The sequence below is a fragment of the Gastrolobium bilobum genome, unplaced genomic scaffold (genome assembly GCF_033153095.1).
Source record: "Gastrolobium bilobum isolate Gb01-03AN ecotype WA unplaced genomic scaffold, APGP_CSIRO_Gbil_v1 utg3268, whole genome shotgun sequence".
NCBI lineage: Eukaryota > Viridiplantae > Streptophyta > Magnoliopsida > Fabales > Fabaceae > Gastrolobium > Gastrolobium bilobum.
Window position 1 is genome coordinate 351,224 of NW_026899992.1, and position 24,900 is coordinate 376,123.

General features: G+C 33.2%; 2 protein-coding genes across 3 annotated transcripts; one reads left to right on the forward strand and one right to left on the reverse strand.

Moving 5' to 3' along the window:
• Positions 1–3,358: 3,358 nt before the first annotated feature.
• On the reverse strand, positions 3,359–13,541 carry LOC133294707 (mitochondrial inner membrane protein OXA1). Its single transcript, XM_061493451.1, has 10 exons — positions 13,473–13,541; positions 12,398–12,885; positions 11,851–11,941; positions 11,458–11,505; positions 9,565–9,623; positions 9,027–9,102; positions 8,777–8,908; positions 8,437–8,544; positions 5,193–5,247; positions 3,359–3,936 (listed from the first exon to the last, which is right to left on the reverse strand). Exons 2-10 carry the CDS (start codon positions 12,865–12,867, stop codon positions 3,668–3,670), a joined length of 1,308 nt encoding a protein of 435 aa, XP_061349435.1. The 5' UTR covers positions 12,868–12,885; positions 13,473–13,541; the 3' UTR covers positions 3,359–3,667.
• Positions 13,542–18,881: 5,340 nt separating this feature from the next.
• LOC133294708 (uncharacterized) lies at positions 18,882–22,363 on the forward strand. Of its 2 annotated transcripts, none has more exons than XM_061493453.1 (4): positions 18,882–18,933; positions 19,229–19,357; positions 21,542–21,744; positions 21,868–22,363. In XM_061493453.1, the coding sequence occupies exons 2-4, from the start codon at positions 19,268–19,270 to the stop codon at positions 22,124–22,126; spliced, it is 552 nt and encodes a 183-aa protein (XP_061349437.1). In that variant the 5' UTR covers positions 18,882–18,933; positions 19,229–19,267; the 3' UTR covers positions 22,127–22,363. The 2 variants fall into 2 exon arrangements, with proteins under 2 accessions (XP_061349437.1, XP_061349436.1); XM_061493452.1 differs by lacking the exon at positions 18,882–18,933 and adding an exon at positions 19,046–19,112 and having other exon boundaries at positions 21,868–22,362.
• The last annotated feature ends 2,537 nt before the right edge of the window (positions 22,364–24,900 follow it).

Here is a 24,900-nt window from a genome sequence, read left to right on the forward strand (position 1 = left end):
GAAGGTTCCATCCCCGCACTAATGTTGGCTGTCGAGCTTGATAACTGTCCTTTGTCACAAAATCTAGGTTGGAATTTTGAAGTATCTCCTCTTCTCTTACACTGCTCCTCTACCTTCAAAGATAGTCGACATACGTTCTCATATGACCAGTATTGTTGTAGGTATACAACATCTGAGATCTCAGTTTGCAGTTCTCTTAGGTAACGAGCAACTAGTTGTTCGTCCTCCTCTGCAATATCACAGCGCATCCGTAAATGATCAAACTCAGTGGTATACTGTTCAACTGATAGGTCTCACTGCTTGAGATTATGGTACTCAATAAATGCCTCATGCCGGTTGCGGATGGGTAATTTTTGTTGTAACAGTTTCTTCTTCTTATCCTAACTTCTGATCTTTGACTTTCCTTCTTTATTTCTCTGCTTCTTAATATGTTCCCACCAAATTGAGGCATGCTTCCTCAGTTTGATAGCAACCAGTTTGACCTTCTGGTCTTCTGTCAAGTCTATGATATCAAAGACTCTTTCGACGGTGTGTAACCAGTCGATGAACTCATCTGGATGAGTGGTGCCCTCGAATTTCGGGGTCTCAATCTTCACCCCAATATTGGCAAAAAAGGATTGGTTTCCAGGTTGGCTTCGTCCTCGTCGCTCCTGGTTCCAGACCCATAATGGGTTTTCGTTCCTTTCCTCCTCATGAGATGATCTTTCAGATTCCCTTCCTTCATTTAACTCGTCCAATTGTGTTTGGGAAAACCGTTGTTCGAGCTCCTGAATTCGTCTACCTTGTTCTGCCATTGTAGTAGTCATTGCTACCATTGTGGCGTCTCGTGCGTCGATGTATGGTTGTTCGTCGTCGCCATAAAGGGTGTTACCACGCCCTCTTCCACCGCCGTCGGCTCGACCCCGTCGTCCACGACCTCGACCTCGACCACCATTGTTCTGTTCAGCCATTTAAGTGACAACTAGAGCTCTGATACCAAATAATGCCGAAGCAGTAACCAATTGGCTAAACAGAAGTAAAAACAAAGACAAGGATTGCGAGAAAATACTATTTCTCTTTTCTTAATTTTATTTAACCAAAAACAACCTAATAACAATAGGGTTCTCCAAGCCTTAAACAGGCAAAAATAAAATAACAAAAAAAGTAAATAACTATAATCATGCGCAATCAAAGGAGATAAAGCACAATCAACGCACACTCAAACATAATCTAAAATAACAAAAAGGAAATAACTAATAATTATTAAAATTCCCTAAATAAAGAAATAAATTATGAAAAAGCCCAATCCTAGCGAGTCACCCACGTGCATCACCCCTGATTTCAACAAATATTACTCAGATGACAAAAACCAAACTTTTACAAAACTACGCAAAAAAATTTAGTATGCAAAGGCAACGATTTCGACAACAACTTTGCGAACAGATATTTATTTGAGCGAGTTTGATGGACATCTGTCAAAGAACTTTGGTGAAATGTACTTAATCATGCCCCCCTTGATGTGTCATTCCCTTATTTGAGCAATGCATGTAACATTATCCTAATATGTTGATATTGATTTTACCTTGATCATCTATGTAGCACCGATACCTACACGAGACACGACACGACACTTCGACACGTTAGTTCTAAAAAAATGTTAGATTTCGACATATTGGGACACGTTTTGATATTAAATAATATTTTTAATTTATATAGTGTATATTATGTTTAATATTCAATAATTTAACAAAAAAATGAAGTTAAACTTATAATACTCATCAATTTTGCAAAGAAACATAAGATATCCCAAGTATTTATATTAAACTCCATAAAATGATAATCGTAAGCTAACGAATCTAATAGTTGGAACTAAAAACACAATGCAACGTAACCTTTGAACCTTTTTTTGAGTCTCTACAATGCGTGTTGAAGTGTCGGAAAGTGTCGCAGAGTGTCAGGAAGTGTCAGACACACACGTCGGAGTTTTTGAAGTGTCGATGTTTCATAGTTGATCATTTAAAGACCACATGCTTCTTTTGCATGTTCAACCACTAATCCTTGCCATACACATTCTCTATCAGCTTCATTCAATGCAATCAATTCAAGTATTTGTATACGGTATACCCAATTAAATTGAGCTTTGAATTCTTTTTCTATAAAATAATCGCGTATAATGTATTTTGCATATGAGTTGTATTTTGTTCTAATATATTTACATTGCAATAACATTATATCTTGCTAGCACAGATATAGAAAATGTTATGTTAAGTCATGTAATATTAGCAAGATACACACAAGCCCCAGATGCATTTAAATGTTGTACGTTAGGACCAAGGACTTTTTCATAATATTTTCAATGACAAATTTTGTTTCTCCATGCTAAGAGATCAAACAACCATGTTGAACTCAATTGATGGGTTTCGTTGATGTAAAATATTTTAATATCTTCTCTGTATAATTTGATTGATGAACAAATACTTCCGTAGATGAATGCCCAATCTCCAAAATGTTTCATTCAAATTCATTCTATAAATATTTTGCATTTTTCTCAAGCTCTTTAAAAGTTTTAATGATATTTCAATCGTCAACATATACTATAAATAATCAAAAATTCGGATATCAATCTTTTATTGAAAACACATGAACTAATGGAGTTATTTGTCGATCCTTTGGTTATGTCCAATTCATTATGATGATTGTACCATATTCGTCCATATTATTTTAGTCAATACAAAGACCTTTTTAATTTTATGGAACAATTCTTGAGAATTTAATTTATATGCTTCGGGCATTTTTAGTCCTTCGAAGACTTTCATTGAACAATAACTATATTAATAAAATCATAAGTTGCCTTTGGAGTCCTTTAAGAATTTCCATATTTGTATATCATTTACCCAATGATCCATTAAAGTTATTGTCTCTACATTCATTAGGCATATGTCAAACCCTTCAGATATTGTCAAACTAATCAAATATATAAAAACATTTGTATTCATGTCTAGTAGTGAGAGATTTGGGTAAGTTATATTAGATTATATATTTAATTCTCACTTGTATCCGAAAAAAACTTGAAAAGCGTACCTAATATTCAAACTCACTTTTAAACAAAATCAACTTCATAAAATCAAACTCATCCAAAATAAATTTGTACGTTAGGTTTGCCGAAACTGAAACCAATCCTAAATGCATATCCAGTATGAATTCTTCTTATTGGTGTTTCCCCCAGCTACAAGAATAATGATAAAAGAATACTAGTACACGAATAAGGACCCATATTTGTTTATAAATGCAACAGGGTTACGGGCTACCATTAAAATGATAACACGAGCCCATTTGTGATAACGACCTAAGTTCTACAAAAGAAAGATGAAAATTGAAAGATTAAAAGAAAAATGAAATTATATAGGTCACCCTTTGTGATAAGTGATAACGACCAAGTTCTACAAAAGAGAATTTAGAAACCTATGAATCAAAGTGTAGACTACACGCTAAACAAAAGTCTGAATTTCCTCAGCAAAAAATTACTAGCAACATAATAAATCCATAGGACAAAAATTTATTCCCTCTCCCCTCTCTATGTTGAATAAACTCCTAATTTTCACCTCATGCGAGGATATAATAGAATCTGAACACATTTGCCCCATACGTATAGATGGCATGGCATAAATAAGCAACATGAAAATTTTCCTCACCTCTTCTTGTTTGGCTTTCTTCCTTTCACTTGTTTCTCTAAACTTCTAAGCCTTTGACTGATAACAGCAGTAGAAGAAATCTTTTTATTTGAATGTTTTGATGGTTCATCTGGTATTGAGCTTGGCCCATTTGTCGTTGATGTAGCTTGTTTTAGTGCTGGAAATATAGAAAAGGGAGATTGTGGAGCACTGGCGGGGGCTGCGGGCGCTGCGGCAGGCATTTCAGGAAGACCCAAAGTTTTCTTTACACCAGGAACTTTAAGCACTGTAATAGGAAAAAAGCGAGCATATGGGATCAGAAAAAATCAAGAACATATAACAAAATGGTTCACTTAAGTTTTGTACTATACAGTTTAAAAAAACAGAGATCCTTTTAATGCATAAATAATAAGAACTTGTCATACATGAAACACAGCTTCAAACTTAGGTCTTACAAATCTAATACCAAAGATTTACTTTGTTAAAAGAACTCTAGCCCTAATATATTTTAATGATAACCCATTTTAATCCCTCAAAGATATAAATGGCATCAATTTTGTAATCCAAAAGCAGGTAAAAATTAATTTAATCCTTCAATCATAAAATGACATTGATTAGGTCCGCCAAAAAAGTTGGCATCAATTTAGTTCCTCAATCAAAAAATGACATTGATTTAGTCACTCAATCTCGTAGTCTGAACATAGGACACTTTTAACGTCACTTTCAGTGATTGTGGGACTAAATTAATGTCAAAATTCTTTGTAGGACCAAACTTATGACACTTGTATCTTTGGAGGACTAAAATGGAGGTTTAGTCTTTCTTTCTTTTTCCTTTTCTTATAAAACCTTAGTCCTCTAATTCAAGTCCCACCAATGACATCAACAGAACTCAGGCCACATTACCACATGACCTTGAGAAAAGCTTCCAAATAGAATGTTCTACTCTTCTGCTTGGGAAATTAAATACAAAATAAATAAATAAAATATGATAAGTAATAACTAGCGAAGAGGATGGAAGTGCTCTTATAAATGTCCAAAGGTTCGGAGAACAAAACAAAGCTCTAATGAGATAATTGTGATTTTGTGTAGAATAAAATATTGATTGGAATTATGCTAATTTTGGGTGTAGTTTATAATGCGAGCAGATTTTCAATAGGGAGGGACTGGCTACCGAGTAATAGTAGTCAGTCAAGCTCCCAAATATTTTGTGAGAGAGGCATTCAAACATCATTGATATGTTTAAAACATTAGATCACCCAATAAAACTGGAAATGCAAGACTCTAAGTTTATCTTGGAGCGTTTTGGATCATCATAGATAGATAAATGTGCACTTGACAAGAATACGAAGATGGTGGGCGAATGGATTCTTCACTACCTGCATTATACATTCTAGCCTAAATGCAATCATGAATCCCGTGGTGGAATCAATGGACTGAGCAATATGCATTTCATGAAAACAAATCCAACTTTCTCCCTATTGAAGTGATGAATAATGGAAATGACAAAGTAATATTGCAAACGAAAAATTTGAAGCGCCTTACCAAGTCCATACACAAGTGAAAACAAATTTGATGTAATCCAGTAACAAAAGATAGCCTGCACAATTATGAACGAACACAAGTTCAAACTACATAGAATGACAAACAAAAAGGAAAATGCAGTAGGTAAAAGAAAATAGGCAAGCACTCCTTTTCTTTCTCAACTAGCTAAATACCATTACATATTACAGAAAAAATATAACATAAAGAATTATCGCTAATACATGTGGAGGGAAAATGGATAATCAATATTCTATATATATCTATACTATACTATATATAAAAGCATGAATTGCAGAAACTTTTGCTTCACCAAAGATACCCTTCAATCTAAGGTTATTTATAGTATTGATTTTCATAATTATTAAGGCATCTTTTTAAAAAAAAAATAGAGAAAATAGAGCATTTTTCTAAGATTCCTGATTTGAATAGAATGTTACTTTACTTTGTTTTGAGTCAACAGAGAATATTATTCAGGTTTCCTACTAAGTTTCAACGTTCAAACATTCTATTACTATTTTAGTTTTTCTTATTGTTATGATCTTTACTTTTGAAAAAAAAAACAAAAAATAAAAAAATAAAAAATCACTGAAAGAGAAGAGAAGTACAAAGGAGGAGGAAAAGAAATTCGCCTAGAGTGAAAGAAACTTAAAATAAAAATTTAAAAACAGAAAGCACATAAAGCAGAGTTGAAAGTTTGAAAATCTGAATATTATTGATTGATTTCTCATGTATAGTGTTGCAGTATATACAGACAAATATGAGTAATTACTTACCTAATAAGGAGCTATATCTAAGGAAACAAATAAGAAACAAGCCTGCCCTACAAAGTTATCAAATGCGGATTGCGGCATATCACGGCCAACCCCAAAAAACGCTATAGCGGGTTGCGGTTGCAGAAATAGCGAAATAGATATATAACAAAAATAATGACAAAAAGAAACTTTTTTAAAGTCAGAGATAGCAGAAGTGACAGAGAGATACGCAAATAAACTAAAAACCCTTAAAAAATTTCTTTTACATATTTAAATTTAGGACAAAATTGACATTTTGCCTTATGACAGCAATATGGCTGCAAATGCGATTGCAATGGCCACTATTGCGTTCTGATGCGACACAGCGCGGTTTCTTGCGGCGAGGCATCACAACTCCCGTACGACGCGGCGCTTTTACAGCGCAATTAACTAGTATGGTCTTACATAAGGAAAAACAAATCTACACTAATTACACAAATATTCCTTTTATATTTACAACAGGCAGCAAAGCCATCATCTTACTGGTGCTCTCAGATCTCTCTGGAGATTCATAATAGGAAACCCCCTCCAAAAAAAACCGTGGGTTGACACCCACATAAAGAAAACTATTATGTCTTAGTCCTGCAATAGATGAAAAGGGAGAAATTTCTGTTTAATAATTATGGAAATATGGCATTATGCTCCATCCACAAACACAATCCCCACAACAACATACCAACTTCTGAGATTTATTTAATAATGAAAATGATGGGGGGGTTTTGTGATAGCAATCAAGTTATTACAGTTAGTTCTTGAAAGACACTCATAATTAAAATTGGTATTCAAGGTGATTTACAAAAGGAAAAAAATAAAAAGCTTAAAATGTCACATGCATCACGTATCAAAACTAGTATGTAAAAAGGATTTTAAACACAGTATATGTTATGTAACCTAAGATGACTAAGGTGTATATTAGGAAAAGAAAGGGTGCAGTAGGGGATTGGACTTCCACGCAGGCAAGGTGTGAAGTGTGACCTCATAAAGCAACCTGTTACAGACGCGCCAGCAGGAAGTGTGGGAAGCAAGGGAAGGATTGGCCACAAGTGGGAGGGAGAGAGTAACAGAAAAGAAATAGGAAAGAAGTGAGTACAGGGAATTGGCGAGAGAGAATGATACGGATGTGCCACATAATAGATTTGGGAGGGTGTTTTGCAGCTTGTAATTACCAATGCTGAGTCAGCAGCAATTGGTTAGAAGGGAATTAGTTAGAAGGGAATCAGGTGGTTAGAGCCACACTCATCTTACGGGACTGGTTATTAATAGGAAGGGGGGAATCAATTGGAGGCATCTTGGAAGATTGGGACTCTTGGGCTCTTGAGAGAGAACCAGAACCTCTTGAATTGTTTTGGATATCAATGTTTGTATTTTTGTTAATTCCCAGTCGTGTAGTTTTGGCTTGTTCTGTAATTTCCCTTTCCATTTCTTATAATTTTCCTTGAAGTATTTTGATCTGTAACTAGCTATCTCCATTTACCAGTATTTTAATTTTCCAAATCGGTAATACAAGGTCTGTGTCCATTCAAAAAAATCTCAGTTGCTGTTGTTAATTTTCTGGTTATAGACTTGAGGTCTCTATCAATTTGGTATCAGAGCTCCTGATCTAGAAGCGCTGAACCCCAACCCAAAAAAATAAAAAATAAATAAAAAGAGGGAAAGAAAAGTAAAAGAAAAAAAAAATGGGAAACAGCTACGAAGACTGGAAAAGAGGGAGAGGCAAGTTGAACAAAACCATAGAGAGATACTCAGGTTCCTTCATGAGCTTCTTCAGAAGACCTAGCATTACTCAAGAGGACGGTCACATACAAGAAGGAGCCATACTGACTCAGCATTTGTAATTGCAAGCTGCAATACACCCTCCCATATCTGTTATGTGACACATCCGTATCAGAGAACCAGGCCTCTCAAATGCCTGGACTATCCTAGCAATTTCTTTTCTGCTCCTGCAATTTTCTTCAATGTCATAAACAGACGCTGCTGCTTTCTGATATCACCTTGATATCAGGTCAGTAGAGGTGAATATACGTTAATTTTGGCTGTTTTACATACCTGATCTAGTTTCTATCAATATGATACACACTACACCATGATATTCACTAAAGCCAAAGCAGATTATGCTGTTCAAAGTTTTTAAAGGTATCAAAAGAGTAATTATCAAGTGCCTTTTGGAAAAAGAAAATAAAAGAAAACAAAATTATGGATCTCATTTTACACTAACAAAGTTGTTAGTCAAATTCCATAGAACCAAAGATTCTACCATATTCTTTCAATATGAGAAAAGTTCTTCACTAGGAGATAAGCAAACTATATAAAATGCAACCAACTTTACTGAAACTATCACAGAAAGAACTACTGTTTCTTTCTAAGTTTATTCAATAAATTATTTTAAATGCAGACACAGGTGGAAGCAAAGGGAACTTGTTCCTTCCCAAATAAGCTTAGCTAGGAAACTTTACCTTCGGAAATCCCATGGTGAAAGGAACTGTAAGAACAGCAAGACCCCTAGATACATTTTTCATGGTGGCAGCCACAGGATTTCCTTCCATCCCTTCTTGCATATTACACTGAGGAACAATATGAAATCAATTAATCTAAACTGGAACCAAAATATAACAGATAACACCACTCTTTCCAAATCAATTTAAAACTGTTTTTTCTGAAGTGGCTGGTTTATAAATGGACACAGGATAAAATTCAAAATGGAAAAGTAAGACCAAACAAATATTCAGAAGGTCAATCTAGAAAGAGAATTGAAAAGAAAGCTGAAAGAAAAGTTACCAAAAAGAAAATACTCACCTCTACTGTTATTAAGAATGATAATGAAGTCAAAACTGGTAAAATGTATAGGGTATCTGGAGTTGTGAGATCAATAAACCAGTAAGCTCCGCCATGCTTGAATGATGGCACTTTTTCAGCCATGTTTGATATCTATCATTTTAAGGAAAAAGAAAAAGAAAGAAAGAAAAATAAGTGAATGGATAGAAAGAATATGAGTTTTCTCAGACTCCTATAATTAGGGAGAATATCAAATTGAATGTCAGCTTACCGCAAGAAAAAAACTAACAAAGATAGGACCTTGAATAAAGAGCCCCTTCAGTGGCGTAAATGGACTCACACCATATCTGCAAAATCAAACCCACAGAAAGAAAATGACATCTAGTGAAAAAAAAAATATGAAGTTTGATTTAATACTTAAAGCAATAGTTCCCGAGAGCTACAGACCAATTGCATTTCTTAAAAATTAATAACAACCAGACTTCTAACATATATTCAATGATGACACTTCTAAGCCAAAGAAATGTTTAAATATCTATTTCATTTGCTTGTCTTCAGATGCAACATTTTCCATTTAACGAAAATTGCACATGAGGCCATAATAGCAGCCCATAAGAGTTAACAAAGAACACTGATTATTTAATGACTTCAGTTATGGCCCTCACAACTCACCACAAAGATTGCTCCACTGATACATTATATCACTGAATGTAGTAGGATCAAGTATGACCATTAGGAGTTAAACATGAAAGAGACAACGAAAATAATGTCAAGCATATCATTTACAAGCAAACTGAAAAACCACTTACTCCTTAAATAGCTTCTTCATTTGCTTCTGACCTTCAGCAGCTGCATTGGGATCCATAGCCTGGAAAATGGATGTTATAGTGATCAGAGAGAAAGTCATTTTTGATATAACATTTTATAACATAAATGTAAGAAAATCCAAAACTTATACATTTCTCCAACAAGACAGACAAAGAGGAGGAAAAGTTCAAAGTGACTAATAAATATACTAGATGTTTAGACCATATATATACTAGCAATGCCAACAGGCACAAGGATAAGGAATGCACATCCAGCAACACAGGAACTTGTTATGTAGAAATACAAATAAATGTGAAATAACTGAATGATAAGGTCACCTGTATGTTTAAACAGAACAGAACATAGTTTATAATTTCTGTTGAGATATATAGTCCCACATTGGTTGTATGTGCAACTAATGTGGAGTTTATAAGGCCTTGGGCACTCCCACCCTTTGAGCTAGCTTTTGGGGTGGTGCAACTCAAGGTTATTTATATGGTATCAGAGCCTCATGTCTCGGGTTCAAATCTCACCGCCTCCCACTTTCTTTCAAGTAGAATTTCTTTGTTCGCACAGGTAGGTGGACCTGTGCATTGTCCACTCTTCAAGCCCAGTGGGCTCACGTGTGAGGGGGCGTGTTGAGATATATAGTCCCACATTGGTTGTATGTGCAACTAATGTGGAGTTTATAAGGCCTTGGGCACTCCCACCCTTTGAGCTAGCTTTTGGGGTGGTGCACCTCAAGGTTCTTTACAATTTCAAACTTCACCCTACGCAACTCTAGAAACAAAAATGTATGTTTAGAAGATGCATTTGTTTATTTACTTTACATAAATCATGTTACTATCTAAATCAATCCATTATTATATAGTATTTTTCAGTACATTATAACACGGAAGGCCTGTAGAGGCAAGGTATGGGAGGTGATGGTGGCAACATCATATTTGGAGGAGGCAGCAAAGAAGAAAATGATATAGGTTGTAGTGGTAGTGGTAGCAAAGATGATTGGAGTGGTTGTGATGAAGAGAGTGACAGTGTTAGTGGTGTTGGTGATGAGGTAAATGCAGTGGTGATGGTGGATGAGATGATAAAGGTGGTGATGATGGGGAAAATGTGGTGGCGGTTGCAATGGTGTTAGAGGTGGTCATGGTCGAAATGTGGCTAAGGTAGTGGCAACAGAAAAACGAACATAGGGACCATGATGGTGGTGGTAGCGGCGACAATGGTGGGCTGGTGGCAATGCAAGTGGTGGCAAAAGTATCAGATTTACACGGGATGGTTGTAAAGTGCGGGGTATGAGATACAGAGTGCATCCTAATTCTATGCTTTCTTGGAAATGGAAGGTCTATGCTAATAATTGAGAAGGGTTTTATTTAGTTGACTTTCAATTCCTTAGAATTGCTTTAATGAAATGGAATTCCAATTCTAAAAGGCATCCCAGAGAAGAAATTAAGAATTTGACAGCCAAATTCTATTTTTCAAGCTTGAATGTTGAACCCAATTCCAAGTGCCAACCTAGCCCTTACTACAATTCCTTAAAATTGGCTCGAGTATTCTTTTTGTTTCGTGTTGCTCTTTTCCATCCTTTCCCTCCCCTTCTCTATACTATTTTTGTCCTCCAAGTCCTCTTATAATAAAAATTTAGTCACACCAAATGGTGCATGGAGCAAAGGAGATTAGTTACATGGAGTTTGTTTATTTTAATCCCCAAAGTTTTACCCAAGATATAGACCAGGTCAGATACTTAACAGGTTGATTAACCAAAATCTGCAAAAATATTATTCAAACTAAAATTTTCAGATAACAGACAACAGAACTTGTAATAGCACAGCACCATATCCACTATTAAATTTACTGGTGATTAAAAAATGACTTGAGGACATATAGCACGTTACCCTCTCTTCCATCTGTTGCTTTATCTCTTCCATGTGAGGCCTCATTAGCTGCAACAGACACGAAACAGTAAGCTTAAGTAAAAAGATAGATCATATTATAGAAGAAGTGCATTATTGACATAACAACTATAACAAACTTGAGGACCCTTATGGAAAAAGAAAAAAAAAAGAGGGAACAGAAAGGAAAAGCAAGGGAATTAACCCACCAACCCATGTTAAGGAGATGATAATTCAAAGAGGGAAAGGGAACTAAGGCAAAACAGTTCCCTCCAAATGTTTAAATGGTTTCCACTCCAATCAGGACATATGAAGGAGGAAGGAAAAAGCAAAAGTCATTGCTATTACTTTATTTTAGCAAAAAATAAAGATGAAGCTATAAGCAGCACGACATACCGTAAGTTTAGAAGTGGCCTTAAGTTGATTTATTAAGAGTGGAACAGTTGCGCTTCGAATGACGAGAGTTGTTAGAGCTATGGCTGCCCACCTGAAATAAAGGAGCAATAAGGTGAAGAGTTTCTTTTCAAAATCAATGTGCCACCAAATCTTTGATGAATTATGAATAAATAAGTCATTGCAGAATTGAATCCCAGAATATGCATCATTTACTACAATGTAATGAATGCAAGAACATCCTTGCTAGCATAGTCACAAAACCCTAAATTCCCACTAAAATTTGAAATGCCATAAAATAAGCCGAGATTCCAATTCAGATATTATTAAAGGGAAATCAATTGCTTCAGTTCTTATGTATAGCAATTCAAACTTAGCGATGGCCAAACCAAAGGAATTGATAGTTCAAACCGAAATCCCTGGTAAAAGAAAAAATTCCACCAATGACAACTTGACATGTATGAATACCAATTCCGAAATATTTTAGAATTCAGGCAGATTCTTTTAGATTTGGTATTATATCTCTTTTTGAAAGTATAGGTAAACTCACCAATTTAAGCCAGTGTAGCAATGTACACCATCTATCACATACTGCAAAACCTTTACAGGCAAAGCAGAATCAGCAGCAGCAATTGCAACTTCATTAACAATGGGAGCCTGAGAAGCTACAGCCTCCAAGGTTGAGTCAGTGAGAACATCTGCTACATCAGTCATTAAGTCAATATTATCTGAACCCTGATTCACTGTCGACATATATCGGCAGAAATTATATCCAGCGGGCGGAGAAAGGAAACTGTTTGAAAGAATTCTATCTTGAGAAGAGGCAAGAAACCCCACTGATCCATTAAGAGAGCTCCCAAAGGACCTTCTTTGGATAAAATTACTAATGCCCGCTGAAGAAGATTTTTCATCTTGGCATTCACGCTTCCCTTCATCACTATGAAGAACATAACTGAAAGATGGGTGGCACCTCCGATCTATGAGGTTCCCTCTTATCAAGAGGCAACGTCTGTAAGCCATTGATATTCTTTGAAGGTTCTATCAAACAGAATCAAGTAACCAAATTACAAGCACAATCTAGGAAGCTTGTGCCGAGATGACAAAGTGCATATAGTCCAGAATTCACTCAATTCAGGTTGACCCAAAATACTAATACCAATAAAGCTATTAAATAAAATTTGCAAGAACTTATGCACATTTCATATAATAGTTAAACAACATGTATCACTAACTTCTCTGACCTTTTACTTCAGCCCAAAAAAAAAAATAAAAAAATAAAAAAATTATTTGCCATTTTTCAAGGGTCTATCATCAACTAAGAGTGACCATTTGAAAATTAGGTTAAACCATGTAAAGGCAGAGGATAAAAAATCAACAAATTCTGGATATATCAATATTCTATTGGGGTAAGGTCAAAATTCAATTTTGAGTTTGCAGCTGTACTTGTAACTTGCGTTTTCAAACAAATTGTGTTATCATAGCTGTTTTGGAAGGCCTAAAAAACAAACACCCCATCCAACCAGAGGTTTTGTAGTTTTCCCAAGTGGTAGGAACAACTCAGAAGCGGAACATCACCGTGAAAAGAAAACTCACATCAAGCGGCGAAAAGGATGAAAGAAACTCACCGTGGACGGTGGAGCAAGGTGGTGGCGCAGCCTTCCAGTTGAGACGCAGCACGTCACAGGGTTCAGTGATACGAGTAAATTTTCACTAAATATTATAAATATCTGGGCTTATGTAGGTGACTAAGTGAGTATTATGTTTTTAATTTACTACGGTAAATTATAACACGTACATATATTCTCATTATATTTTTGTGAGAATACTTCATTTTGAAAGGAAAAGATATATTTACTATCAAAAAAGATTATTATCTTTATAACTAATTTAATTATCGTTGATTTCCGTCAATCTAACGGTTATAATTTATTCGAAATTATTGGATCGCGTTTATTAATTAATTATTAATTCTCAATAAATCTAATAAATTATAATCGTTAGATTAACGAAGATCAACGGTGATTAGATTAGTTATAAAGATGGTAAACTTTTTTGGTGATAAGTACATCTTGCCTCATATAAAAGTACATAAATCTTATGTGGGCTCTTATAACAAAAAGAAAAAAGTATAAATTTTACATATGGGAAAAATATTTCTCAAGCTGCTTGAGATAAATTTATCTCCAGCCACCTGAGAAATAATAAGCCCATATATATATATATATATATATATATGTATGGCTTATCATTTCTCAAGTTGCCGGAGAAAAGTTATCTCCGGCTACTAAATCATAACCGTACAAAGATGGATAGATGGTGATAAAGAAAGAGAGAGAAAAAGGAATCATAACCATTCAAAGGTGAATCAATTAATATAAGAAAATAAATAAATAAAACGACGTAGTTTTGAAGTGGCCAGAGATAAACTTATCTCAAGTTGCCGGAGAAATATTTTTCCTATATATATATATATGGAAACGGATCCAATATATATATATATATATATATATATATATATATATATATATATATATATATATATATATATATACACATATGGAAACGGATCCACTTACCACAAAAAAGTTTACAACTCTTACAACCAATTTAATCACCGTTGATTTCCGTCAATCTAACGGTTATAATTTATTAAAAAATAATAATATTTATTGTGTCACATTTATTAATTGCCAATAAATTATAAACGGTAGATTGACGGAAATAAACAGTGATTAAATTGGTTGTAAGAGTTGTAAACTTTTTTTGTGGTAAGTGGATCCTCCCTTATATATATATATATATATATAAAGATTATGAGGAGGGATATTCTCACTACCAAAAAATTTCACTACCAACTTACTACCTATCTAATTACCATTAGATTAACATTTTCTCTCTCTTCAAAAACTTTTTAATATTCTCTCTTTTTGATCTAATGGTGATGTGATGGGTAGTAAGTTAGTAGTGAGAATTTTTGGTAGTTAGAATATCCTCACTCAAAGATTATACTTATAGCTTATTTTATATTTATAATCTATTTTTGTTTACAACCTCTTACAATCATATCTTAACTTTTGATTTCCGTCAATCAACTGTTATTATTTCCAAAAATCAAACTCATTAATTAATTATTAATTCACAATAAATAATAACCATTGATTGAAGAAAATCAACGGTTACGATATAACTGTAAGAGATTGTAAACAAAAATAGATTGTAAGTATAATATACCTCATATATATATATAAATATATATACGAGCTAATTTTATTTTCTAAAAAAAACACCAAACCCAATAATTTAAGTGCATTTAACACTAATTGTTAGGGTGTGTTTTGTAAGAGGATTCTTTTGAGATGCCTCGTAGAGTGAGGGTGAGTATCTAAAAATATCATGTTTGATATCACTCGAGCTTTGATGGAATAAGAAGGAGTAAAGTTTATGAGAAATCCATGGAGCTTTGATATTCACCAACAGCATGAGACATAAAATTAAGAGTGTAAAGATTATTTTTGTAAAATCATCTCATATTTCCAATAATATTTGATAATCAACCAAATATATAATCATTAATCTTGATTTAATATTCTCGATAATATTTTGACTTATTAAATAATTCATTTTCTTATCATAAAATTATGATTTCCGATCACAAAAAAAATTTATAGTGTATCAAACATAATTGTTAAAATCTCGATTTATCACTACGATTTTACGTTTTTACAATTTTTTTCATCAAAATAATTTACCAGTATATTCCAAACGCTTTTACGTTTCTATGATTTTTTACGATTTTTTTACATTATAATTTTATATTTTACGATTTTTTAGCCGCCTTCCGATTTTAGTTAAGATCTCGATTTTAACAACTTTGGTATCAAGTACCCCTTAAAATTATCTCGGAGGAGAGGGGGTGGGTAAACTTTTTATTAATTTATTCACTTGCTCCAAGACAGTGCTTTAAATTAGGGAAACGACGACACTTACGGCTTTATTTGAGAGTTTGGAGAGGAAGGAAAAGAAGGGGATCCAAGGAAAAGGAAGGAAAGATAATTAAAGAGTATTCTCTTCCCTTATTTGAGAGTTAAAAAAATGGTAAGAAAAAATTGGAGGGTGGGAAGGATTTTGGAGGATTTTGCAAAAATTCTCAATTCCATTCTCCCATTTTTTTGAACTCACAAACAAAGGAAGGGATTAATAAAATCTTCCCATTCCCTTCATTTCCCTCCAAAAATTAACTCCCAAAACAAAAGGCTTGCTTGTTAACTGTTTTGTAAAACAGTTTTTTGTTTTTAAAAACAAAAAAATGAAAAAACTTGATTGAAGAGGCTGTTTTCACTCATCGTGTTTTAAAAACCGTTTTTGTTTTTTGGTTTTAGAAACAGAAAAAGCAAAACAACTCTGGTGTTTCCAAGGTTGTTTTCTGGTTTTTAGTAAAGTGCGGTGGCATTTTCGTAAATAAAGGGATTAATTAATGGCATTTTCGTAATTAGATCAATTTTTATTTTATTTTACATTATTTTGCGGTGGCAATTTTGTAAATACGAGGATTCATTAATGGCATTTTTTTAAATAACTACATCTTCCTTATAACTTTAAAACTAATCATATTCAAACAAGTTTTATTGTTTTTTTACTCTCAAAATCAGTTTTCAAACTTCATTCTCAAAACAGGTTTTAAAAACAAAAAAGCAAAAACACATTCGAACAGGAACCTAAGACTTTGTTTGATTAGTGTTTCTAAAAACAGTTTTTTAATTTTCAGAACAAAAAAACAAAAAAACTCGTTTGGTAAGACCTGTTTTGTAAAAAATATTTTGAAAACTATAACTGTCTTTTTGTTTTTTTGGAATCAAATTTAGAGAACATGTCTGAGGTATTTTTTGTTTGTTTTGGTTTTTAACTTTCAATAAGAAAAAAATATAGAAAATAACTGTTTCCATAACTAGTTTACAAAATAATTTTAAGAACAAAAAAATCAGAACACAATCAAACAGACCCTAAGGGGGCGTTTGGTATGAGGGTTTTTTCAGGATTCTCGGAAAACTGAATTTTTCAAATTTTAAATTTTTAGATAGTTTCGTAAACTGAATGTAAAAATTATATTTTTAAAAATTGAGATTCCCGAAAAAAAAAAAAATTTCGTCTACCAAACGCCCCCTAAGTTTTTCAACGAAAAGACTTTGAATACTGTTTTGAACTCGAAAAATGTACCATTCACGTCAACTTGATTTTTAGAAATTTGAGACATCATATTAATTAAATATTTTAGATAAATGTACCGCACATTAACAAGATGAATATTTATCATACTAGAATCTAAGATAAATATTGTTTTGACCTTCTTCAAGCTGTTTAGAAAACTGATACTAAAAAAATCGTTAAAGAGAATATTAGTAATATTAAATAAAAATCATATAAAATATACTTTCACATAATAGTACTTTTTAATGGTTTAGATAAGTCCCCACCTTAAAATTTACGTTAAGAAAAAAAAAAAAAAAACTGTGCAAATATGACTGCTATTCTATTATTTTTCTTCCTTCGTCGTTTCCTCGTTTTGTCCATACTCAGTTGACATGTGAACTGAAGCACACTTATGACTTAACTGCTGTCCAAAGGGTTATAGACAAATGATTTTGCTTTCATTTTCATTGAGTTACAGTTTTGTACTCTTGAGAATTCTATGGGTTATCTGTGCAGTCTAGGTTCATTTGTCATTTGCATTCTGATTCTGATGTAGCTCCAATTTGTCCAATGGAGTCTCAATTCAAGTAATATGTTGTGTGACTTTTCTAAGTGGTACATCCACTTTCTGTTGGGCTTTATCTTATCTTGTGTTTGGCCTCTCTTCGTGGGCAAATATTGTGACTTATCCTCTACTTTACAACAGGAGTCTCATGACTCCTCCACTTTTTATTCACCAAAACTAGTTAACAAACAACACAAACTAGAGTTACATGATTGTAACACTAGGCACTAGCAATCCATGAATTAGATGCGGAAGTATAAGATATGTAGATGAAGCTTTAGAGTTATTCTCACTCATTTAAGATATATCAATTAAAAAATCAAACCAAATAATCAAATATTTTCGTTGGATTACTTTAAGAATACACCGACTTTTAATTTATTTTTTTTCAAGTTTAAGAATATAAAGTTTACAAATATCATTACTCTTATCTTTGAGATTTGTATAATAATAATAATAATCATACATTATTTTCATTATATTAGTCTATATTATTTTTTGCAATAATAAAATAAGAGATGTGAATTAAGAAGTACAAATATCAAATTGCTTCATACAATGAATGAACTCATGATCAACGATCAAGATTAATTAAAAGTAACAAAAGCCGGTGTACCCTGCCTCACCATATCCAACAACCATGCACTTACGGCGCGTTTGTCGCACGAGGTGACAAGATCATGTGTACATTAGCGCAAACCCCCACTATTTTTTTATTTTTTTTTTTAAATTCTCAATAATGTAAAAGATGTCTCTTCCAATTGTTAAATAATTTTAGAATTTGTTATATATAATTACAATTTTAACTATTAATTAAAAATAATTACATTCTTTTTTTTTTCTCTTAAATGTATCCGTTAATTTAGAAAGCATGATTTTATATTTTTATTAACAAAGGTTAGCAACCCAGTTTTTTATGCCATTGTTTTTAACACTTTTTTTTTTTTGGACTCTTTTTATTTTTTAACGTAATTGTTATTGTTGAATCATGTAATATACTTATTTTGATATTTTTTAATTATTAAATAAATATAAGAGGTGACACAATAATAAAAAAGGGTTTATACATCTTATAAGATGAGAATTTTTGCAACACACACATTCTTAGGTGAACTCTATTAAAAAAAAGTAAATTAAAAAATTAAAAATATTAACACGTAAAACGATATGAGTGTAGTATAAAAAAGAAATATAAATCCCTAATAAAAAAACATGTATTAAAAAAAATGTCGAATAAAATATGTAGGCATGAATGATAAATGGAATTAAAACACTAGAAAACTTACAAACGCAGCCAAAAGCTACATGCATTGGGGAGTGTGCTGTGTTGACAGGTACTCCATTTTTTCCTATTTGCTTCCCCAACAAGGAAAATCACCCTCACCTGAAAATACTTGAGCCTCCTCATACGTTTCTATTGCTGGTTATGCTGTTCCCCCCCCCCCCCCCCCCCCCCTACTTATTATTGGTTTTTTTTTTTTTAATTTATTCTAATTCGTTGGAATTAGACCAGGTATCATTTGACCTCAAAGGCTTAATCTAATGTTTTCTTTCTATCTATGCAGCTTTATTTTTTATTTTATTTTTATGTGGTTTCATTTTGTGTGTTTTTCACTTTTTTGTGGATAGATACTAAGATTTAAGTGGTGGGTGACTGCGTGTTGAGGTATGGCTTCGTCTCTGTTACTGGCGGTGGTGTTTGTGTTTGATCTGATTGCTTTTGGTCTTGCTGTTGCTGCTGAGCAGAGAAGGAATAGTGTGAGTCACTCTCTTTTGCTTGCTCTTTTTTCCTTAGAATCTTCTTTTGCTATGATCTTATGATTTTGTTTTATGTTTTTTCTTTCTTTCTTTCTTTCTTCTTCTTTTCTTTTCTATTTGGTGTATTTATGCATTCTCTTTTGGATACATAGCATCTAAGAGGGATTATGATATCCAATTGAAAAATTCTGGATTAGTGATTGTGATAAATATTTGTAAATGTTGATTTTATTAATTATTGATTTTAGTATAAAAAGATAAGTTATTCAGTGCTTGTTTAGTCTGTTCTCTGTTTGCTGAATTTTCCTTGACTTCTTATTGAAATTTGACGGGGCTAGTAGACTGTTTTTTTTTTTTCTGTTTTTGTAGAAAAACTTGTTTACCTTTTGTCTAATCACTCCTTTGACCAAAACATATATTGATCGGGATGCGGCTTTTATGTTTCAGAATGCTAGGAATTACTGTACCTGAGAAATTCACTACCATATACTATCGAAATTTTCTTGCTCTGTGTTGAATCATTATTGCTGTAAATTGAATTCTGGATTCATGTCTGAAAATAATGTTGTTTATAGTTCCACATCCACATAATGAATGTATGAGGAAATTGTGGAGGAAGGACATACATTTTGTTAAAAAAATTGCAATTTCAAATGTATAGAAATTGAAAAGTGGTTGAGTTAGGCAGTTCAAGAAGAAAATTTAGGCTTGACCGTTGGGGATTTCAGCTGTTCATCACTCAGAAAAAGGAGATATGCTAATATATTGATAAAAGGATAAAACTTAAACCTTTTAAAATTGTCTTGTTGACATGCTGCAGTCTGCAGGATAATAGATTATGCTTCCTGTTGACTTGTTGACATGCTGCAGTCTTGTTGACTTGTTGACAAACAGAATCTGATCTATAGTCATATCACAAATGTATAGAATCTTTTAACATAAGCTCCTTGCTTCCTGAAATTTTTCTCAGTTATATTGAAATATAGAATACTAAATACTTCAAAAACTTATAGTCATAAAAGACAAGTGGTTTTACAGTTCAGTTTATATGAAGTTATGTTCAAAACAGAGAAATGTCGGCATATAAGTTTGAGTGGTTTACTAAGAGTTGAAGGGAAAGTCCATTTAGTGATAGAACATGTAGGGGAACTACCTACCTTTGGGGGTATGAAGGAGTCGAGCCATTCCTGAACTAATCGATCTCAACTTGTTAAATGACTGACCGAGTTAAGCAAACAAGCGTAAGTTTGAATTTGGACTCCATTATATGAATTAGCCGAGCTCAAGCTTACTAGGATTGACATTAAAAGCTCATGAGCGGCTATTGTGGATGACAAAAAATTGTAAATTTAGATAGGGGAGTTTACTCCATTTATGTTTTCAACGTCGGGCATTTTGTCTTTATCACGTTTCTTTTCCTTTTCTTCTTTGTACTAAAATATTTTCAATTAATTTACATTAGCTTTATTCTTTTTGTTTGAGACATCAATCCTATGTTTTTGACTATGGGACAGTTAAAGCTATAAAGAGGTAATTTTCAGTTTACAATCTCTTTATTACATTCGAAAATGTGTTTTTTCCTCCTTCTGTGGTAAGGTACTGGGAGAAGTTTCATTAGTATAGTTTACATATCGTGAGATAACCTTAAACTCTCTGTATGGTGAATGTGGGAGCCTTGTTCCCATTAAGATATTTTGGCAGTTGAACCGGCTTGTACCTTCAATGTTCCCTCGTGATTAAATCCTAAATTGTGGTCTTAGAAAATGGAAAGACTTTTAAAAAAAAAAAAAAAATGGAAAGAAGAATTTTGTGACTGTTGTCTGACTTTACCATCAGATGGGGGATAAATTAATGGGGATTTGAATCTGATACAATTGTTGCAATGCATTCAGTAATTCCCGGATGCATTATTTTTTATTTCAAAGAAACATTAGAATTAATATGGTGTAGAATTATGTTCACAAGGAACAACAACTATTTTGCCTTTAGTTGGGAAGACAGGTCCAATAAAACATGTTCTAGAATCAGTTTCTTCATTGTACTGTACAGTACACTATTAGCTACTAGTTTAACAATAGGGTACGAAGTTGTGATGGAATAAAAGCCAGGATTTTGTCAAAACTGGAAACAAATCTTTGCAGCTTTGAAATGGGTTCAGTTAATTGTAATTATTTATCCTGACAGGCAACAATAGCCACAAATAATGAAGGTAGAAAGTACTGTCTATACGATTCTGACATTGCAACCGGCCTAGGTGTGGGATCCTTCTTTATCCTAGTTGCCAGTCAAGTGATCATAATGGTTATAACTAGATGCCTGTGCTGTGGGAAAGCTATGAGACCTAGTGGATCCAGATCATGGGCAATATGCTTATTCATCACTAGCTGGTATGTGTCTCTAAATTGTTCTTTTTATTATTTCACAGAAACAAAGGTTACAAGACCAAATATGTTGTTTCCCTTTTATTTCCAATTCTTAAAATTTGCTATCTTGTTACATTTATGTTTCAGGGCGACATTTATTATTGCTGCATCTTGCCTGCTAGCTGGTTCTATAAGGAATGCTTACCATACCAAGTATCGTGACATCATGGGAGAGAATGCCCCTTCATGTCAAACATTGAGGAAAGGAGTGTTTGGAGCTGGAGCTGCCTTCATTGTTCTTACTGGCATAGTCTCGGAGCTTTATTACGTTAGTTTTTCAAAAGCTAATAATAATGGTCCCCCTCCCTATGCTCGGGACACTGGTGTGAGGATGGGCAATTTGTAGTGTAGTGTAGTGTAGTGTATCCCACTTAGGAGTAAGGAAAATGTTTCTATATGAATTCATGTTTATGTTATGAATGTGAAAGCCTACTTGTAAATTATGAATCTCGATTGAAAAAGACCCTAAAGCCTACTTGTATATTATGAAGTTCGGTTGAAAAAGACCCTATGTTTTAACTGTATTCTATGTTTCGTTCATTTTGACTCTTCAATCATGTTGGAATATATAGTGCCTTCCAGCCGCGGGTCACACTTATATAACCCCACTTCCATAAAGAACTTTTCATGATAAAATATGAAGTAAGATACCCATTTTAGTCCTTTGAAAATGCAAGTAATACCCATTTTGGTGTGCCTTTGGTATATTAAGAGATTAAAATGAATGTTTACGCTCTAAAATATAATTTGTAAAAGCATTAAAAATAATGAGTATCTCGTCTCACAAGTAATGAGTACATTTACTAGCGTAGGTAGGATAGGTTCTCAACCTGTTTCGTGTTCTATTTAACGTAAGCAATCAACCTTGAGTCTACTATAGGTTGAGCTAAAGTGGGGAATGATTATATTCTTTGCCTGCTAGGTTGAAAAACGAGTTGCTAGTGATTCCAATATACGTTTTCAAAATGGTCCAATCTTTTCAACTGTCCAAGACAAATTATGTACCCTTGCTATTCCGGCATTGATTGGCTTCAAATCAATACCCTACTTCTCTGTAGTCTCTAATTAGTCATCACAGAGCTTTGCACTTCAACCTTTGGAGGACCAGCTTGTGAGGCCATGCTAGTTATTTGGTGAGTCACTGCCACTGTCGTCCCAAGTAAAATCGTGAAATTCTATATGATGGTAAATGTGACTTAGTTGGAGGAATTTATTTACTAAAACTTCATACAGTTGTCACTAATAACTAGTAATGTTAACTTTTACACGCACGGTTGCATGAGTTTAAGTGGTCCTGTGTAAATTGCAGTTGTGGTTAGTTGTGATTCTAATAATTATGTGAGTACGAAATTGATAATTTTTTTAGGCCAAATAGACAATTTTATCAATATTGAATAAAAAAGTTTCATACTATTCAAGGGTTAACAAAATATGGGAAAGTCAACCAAATGATGGTAATTCAGTTGACGCCAAAAAACTGAGCAGATGAGAGTGAGAGCATGTGTTTGATCCTCTCCAGTACCATCTTTAAGAAGAATTTAAAGCTTTAATTCCGGGACCCGTCCTGAATCGGACTAGTCGCAAAGTGATGAACTGATTAAAATATCTTAAAATAAATAAATAAATAAATATGGCTCCGCCAACTTCCTTCACCGTGTGGGATAAAGTTTTGGTCATCTTGTAGTACATATTAAACCCACTTAAATTACAAGATATGGATTCAATTAACTAAAATTACACCCATTTTCTTAACTTCTTTATTTATGCAGTTAGTTAAGTCCATATATGTAATATGCATTACATGTGGACTAAAATTTATCCCACTCTACAACTTTAGTTAAGAAAAGGATATTTGTCCACATTATATGAGATATGTATAAAATCCAGACTATAAAAAAAAAAAATATTGCAATGGACCTAAGATTGTTATTCAATAATTTGAACAGTGTTATTGTACAATTCTATCCAGGCTTATTTTTTAATGCAAATTTACATACAACTTAATGGGTATACGTATTTTTTTTTTTCAATATGTAATTATGAATAAATCTTTAGTACATTAGATGCGGCGAATTTAGTGTATTTGTTTATTCATTTTATGATATATGGACAAAAAGATATCATATTATTTGTCTTTTTTAGATGATGTGATATTTTTTATTCATTTATCATAAAATAATTAGGCAAATGTAATAAATCTTCTATGTATCTAATGCATTATTAAAGATTTATTTCACCCCTGCCAATGTAAGTAACAATGTAGGTACTAATTTACCAAAAAAAAAAAAAAAAACAATGTAGGTACTATATAACACCCTAGGAGATAGACTGGCTGTTGTGCTGTCTTTTACTGGCCCTACTAGCAAGGTGACTCAAGATTTTCTAAGTCATATTTAATACTATATGGGAAAAGAATGCGTATTTCATCAGAATGATTGTGGCAGCTGGTTAAGGGAGGCTAGAGTCCTCACATGCATAAAGTACAAAGCTGCTAGTGTTTACCAATTACTCAGATTATTCAAATGTAAGAATCATATACAGTAATTGAATGTTTTCAATTTAATGCTCGTGATTCAACAAGTTAGATCTAAATTTGATCCAATTACATTTTAAAACTCTCAGAATATCCTCTATGTGAGACTTGATGTATAAAAGGGGTCTACCATTGGTCCATAGCAGTTCAATAATAGAAGAAACGACAAACAGAAACAACCCTTGAAAATATAGTGGCCCAAGACACCGTACACTATTCTATTAAATTGGAATGAAGAATGAAAACACCATGTGATCTAAAAAGCTCACAGAGAAATGATCCAGAGGCATATAATAGGAATAGAATATCAATAAAAAACTGAACAACCAAAATTCTTTTCAGTCCCAGGATAAAAGAATGATTCTCAAGAAGTGGTGGTGGTGATGAATCATGAGCAATAAAATCCATGTGATAATATCATTCCAACATATGTACATATCCACAAGAATCTTCCATCACATTATTCTGTCAGTTCAGCAGTGCTGGATCAGACCCCATACCTATAATCATCCCCATCACAAAGCACTCAGAAAACTTAAAAAAAAAAAAAAAAAAAAAATCTTATGTTGATGAATATTTCTAGACTA

Excerpts from the sequence above, each read along its gene's own strand:
- LOC133294707 (XM_061493451.1), bottom strand. The coding sequence starts at position 12,867 with ATGGCTTACAGACGTTGCCTCTTGATAAGAGGGAACCTCATAGATCGG. Across the intron at positions 9,103-9,564 it reads ATGAAGAAGCTATTTAAGGA|ATATGGTGTGAGTCCATTTA; the intron begins GTAAGTGGTTTT and ends TTGATTTTGCAG. Across the intron at positions 8,909-9,026 it reads TTGTTAGTTTTTTTCTTGCG|ATATCAAACATGGCTGAAAA; the intron begins GTAAGCTGACAT and ends TTAAAATGATAG.
- LOC133294708 (XM_061493453.1), top strand. The coding sequence starts at position 19,268 with ATGGCTTCGTCTCTGTTACTGGCGGTGGTGTTTGTGTTTGATCTGATT. Across the intron at positions 19,358-21,541 it reads CTGAGCAGAGAAGGAATAGT|GCAACAATAGCCACAAATAA; the intron begins GTGAGTCACTCT and ends TTATCCTGACAG. Across the intron at positions 21,745-21,867 it reads TGCTTATTCATCACTAGCTG|GGCGACATTTATTATTGCTG; the intron begins GTATGTGTCTCT and ends TTTATGTTTCAG.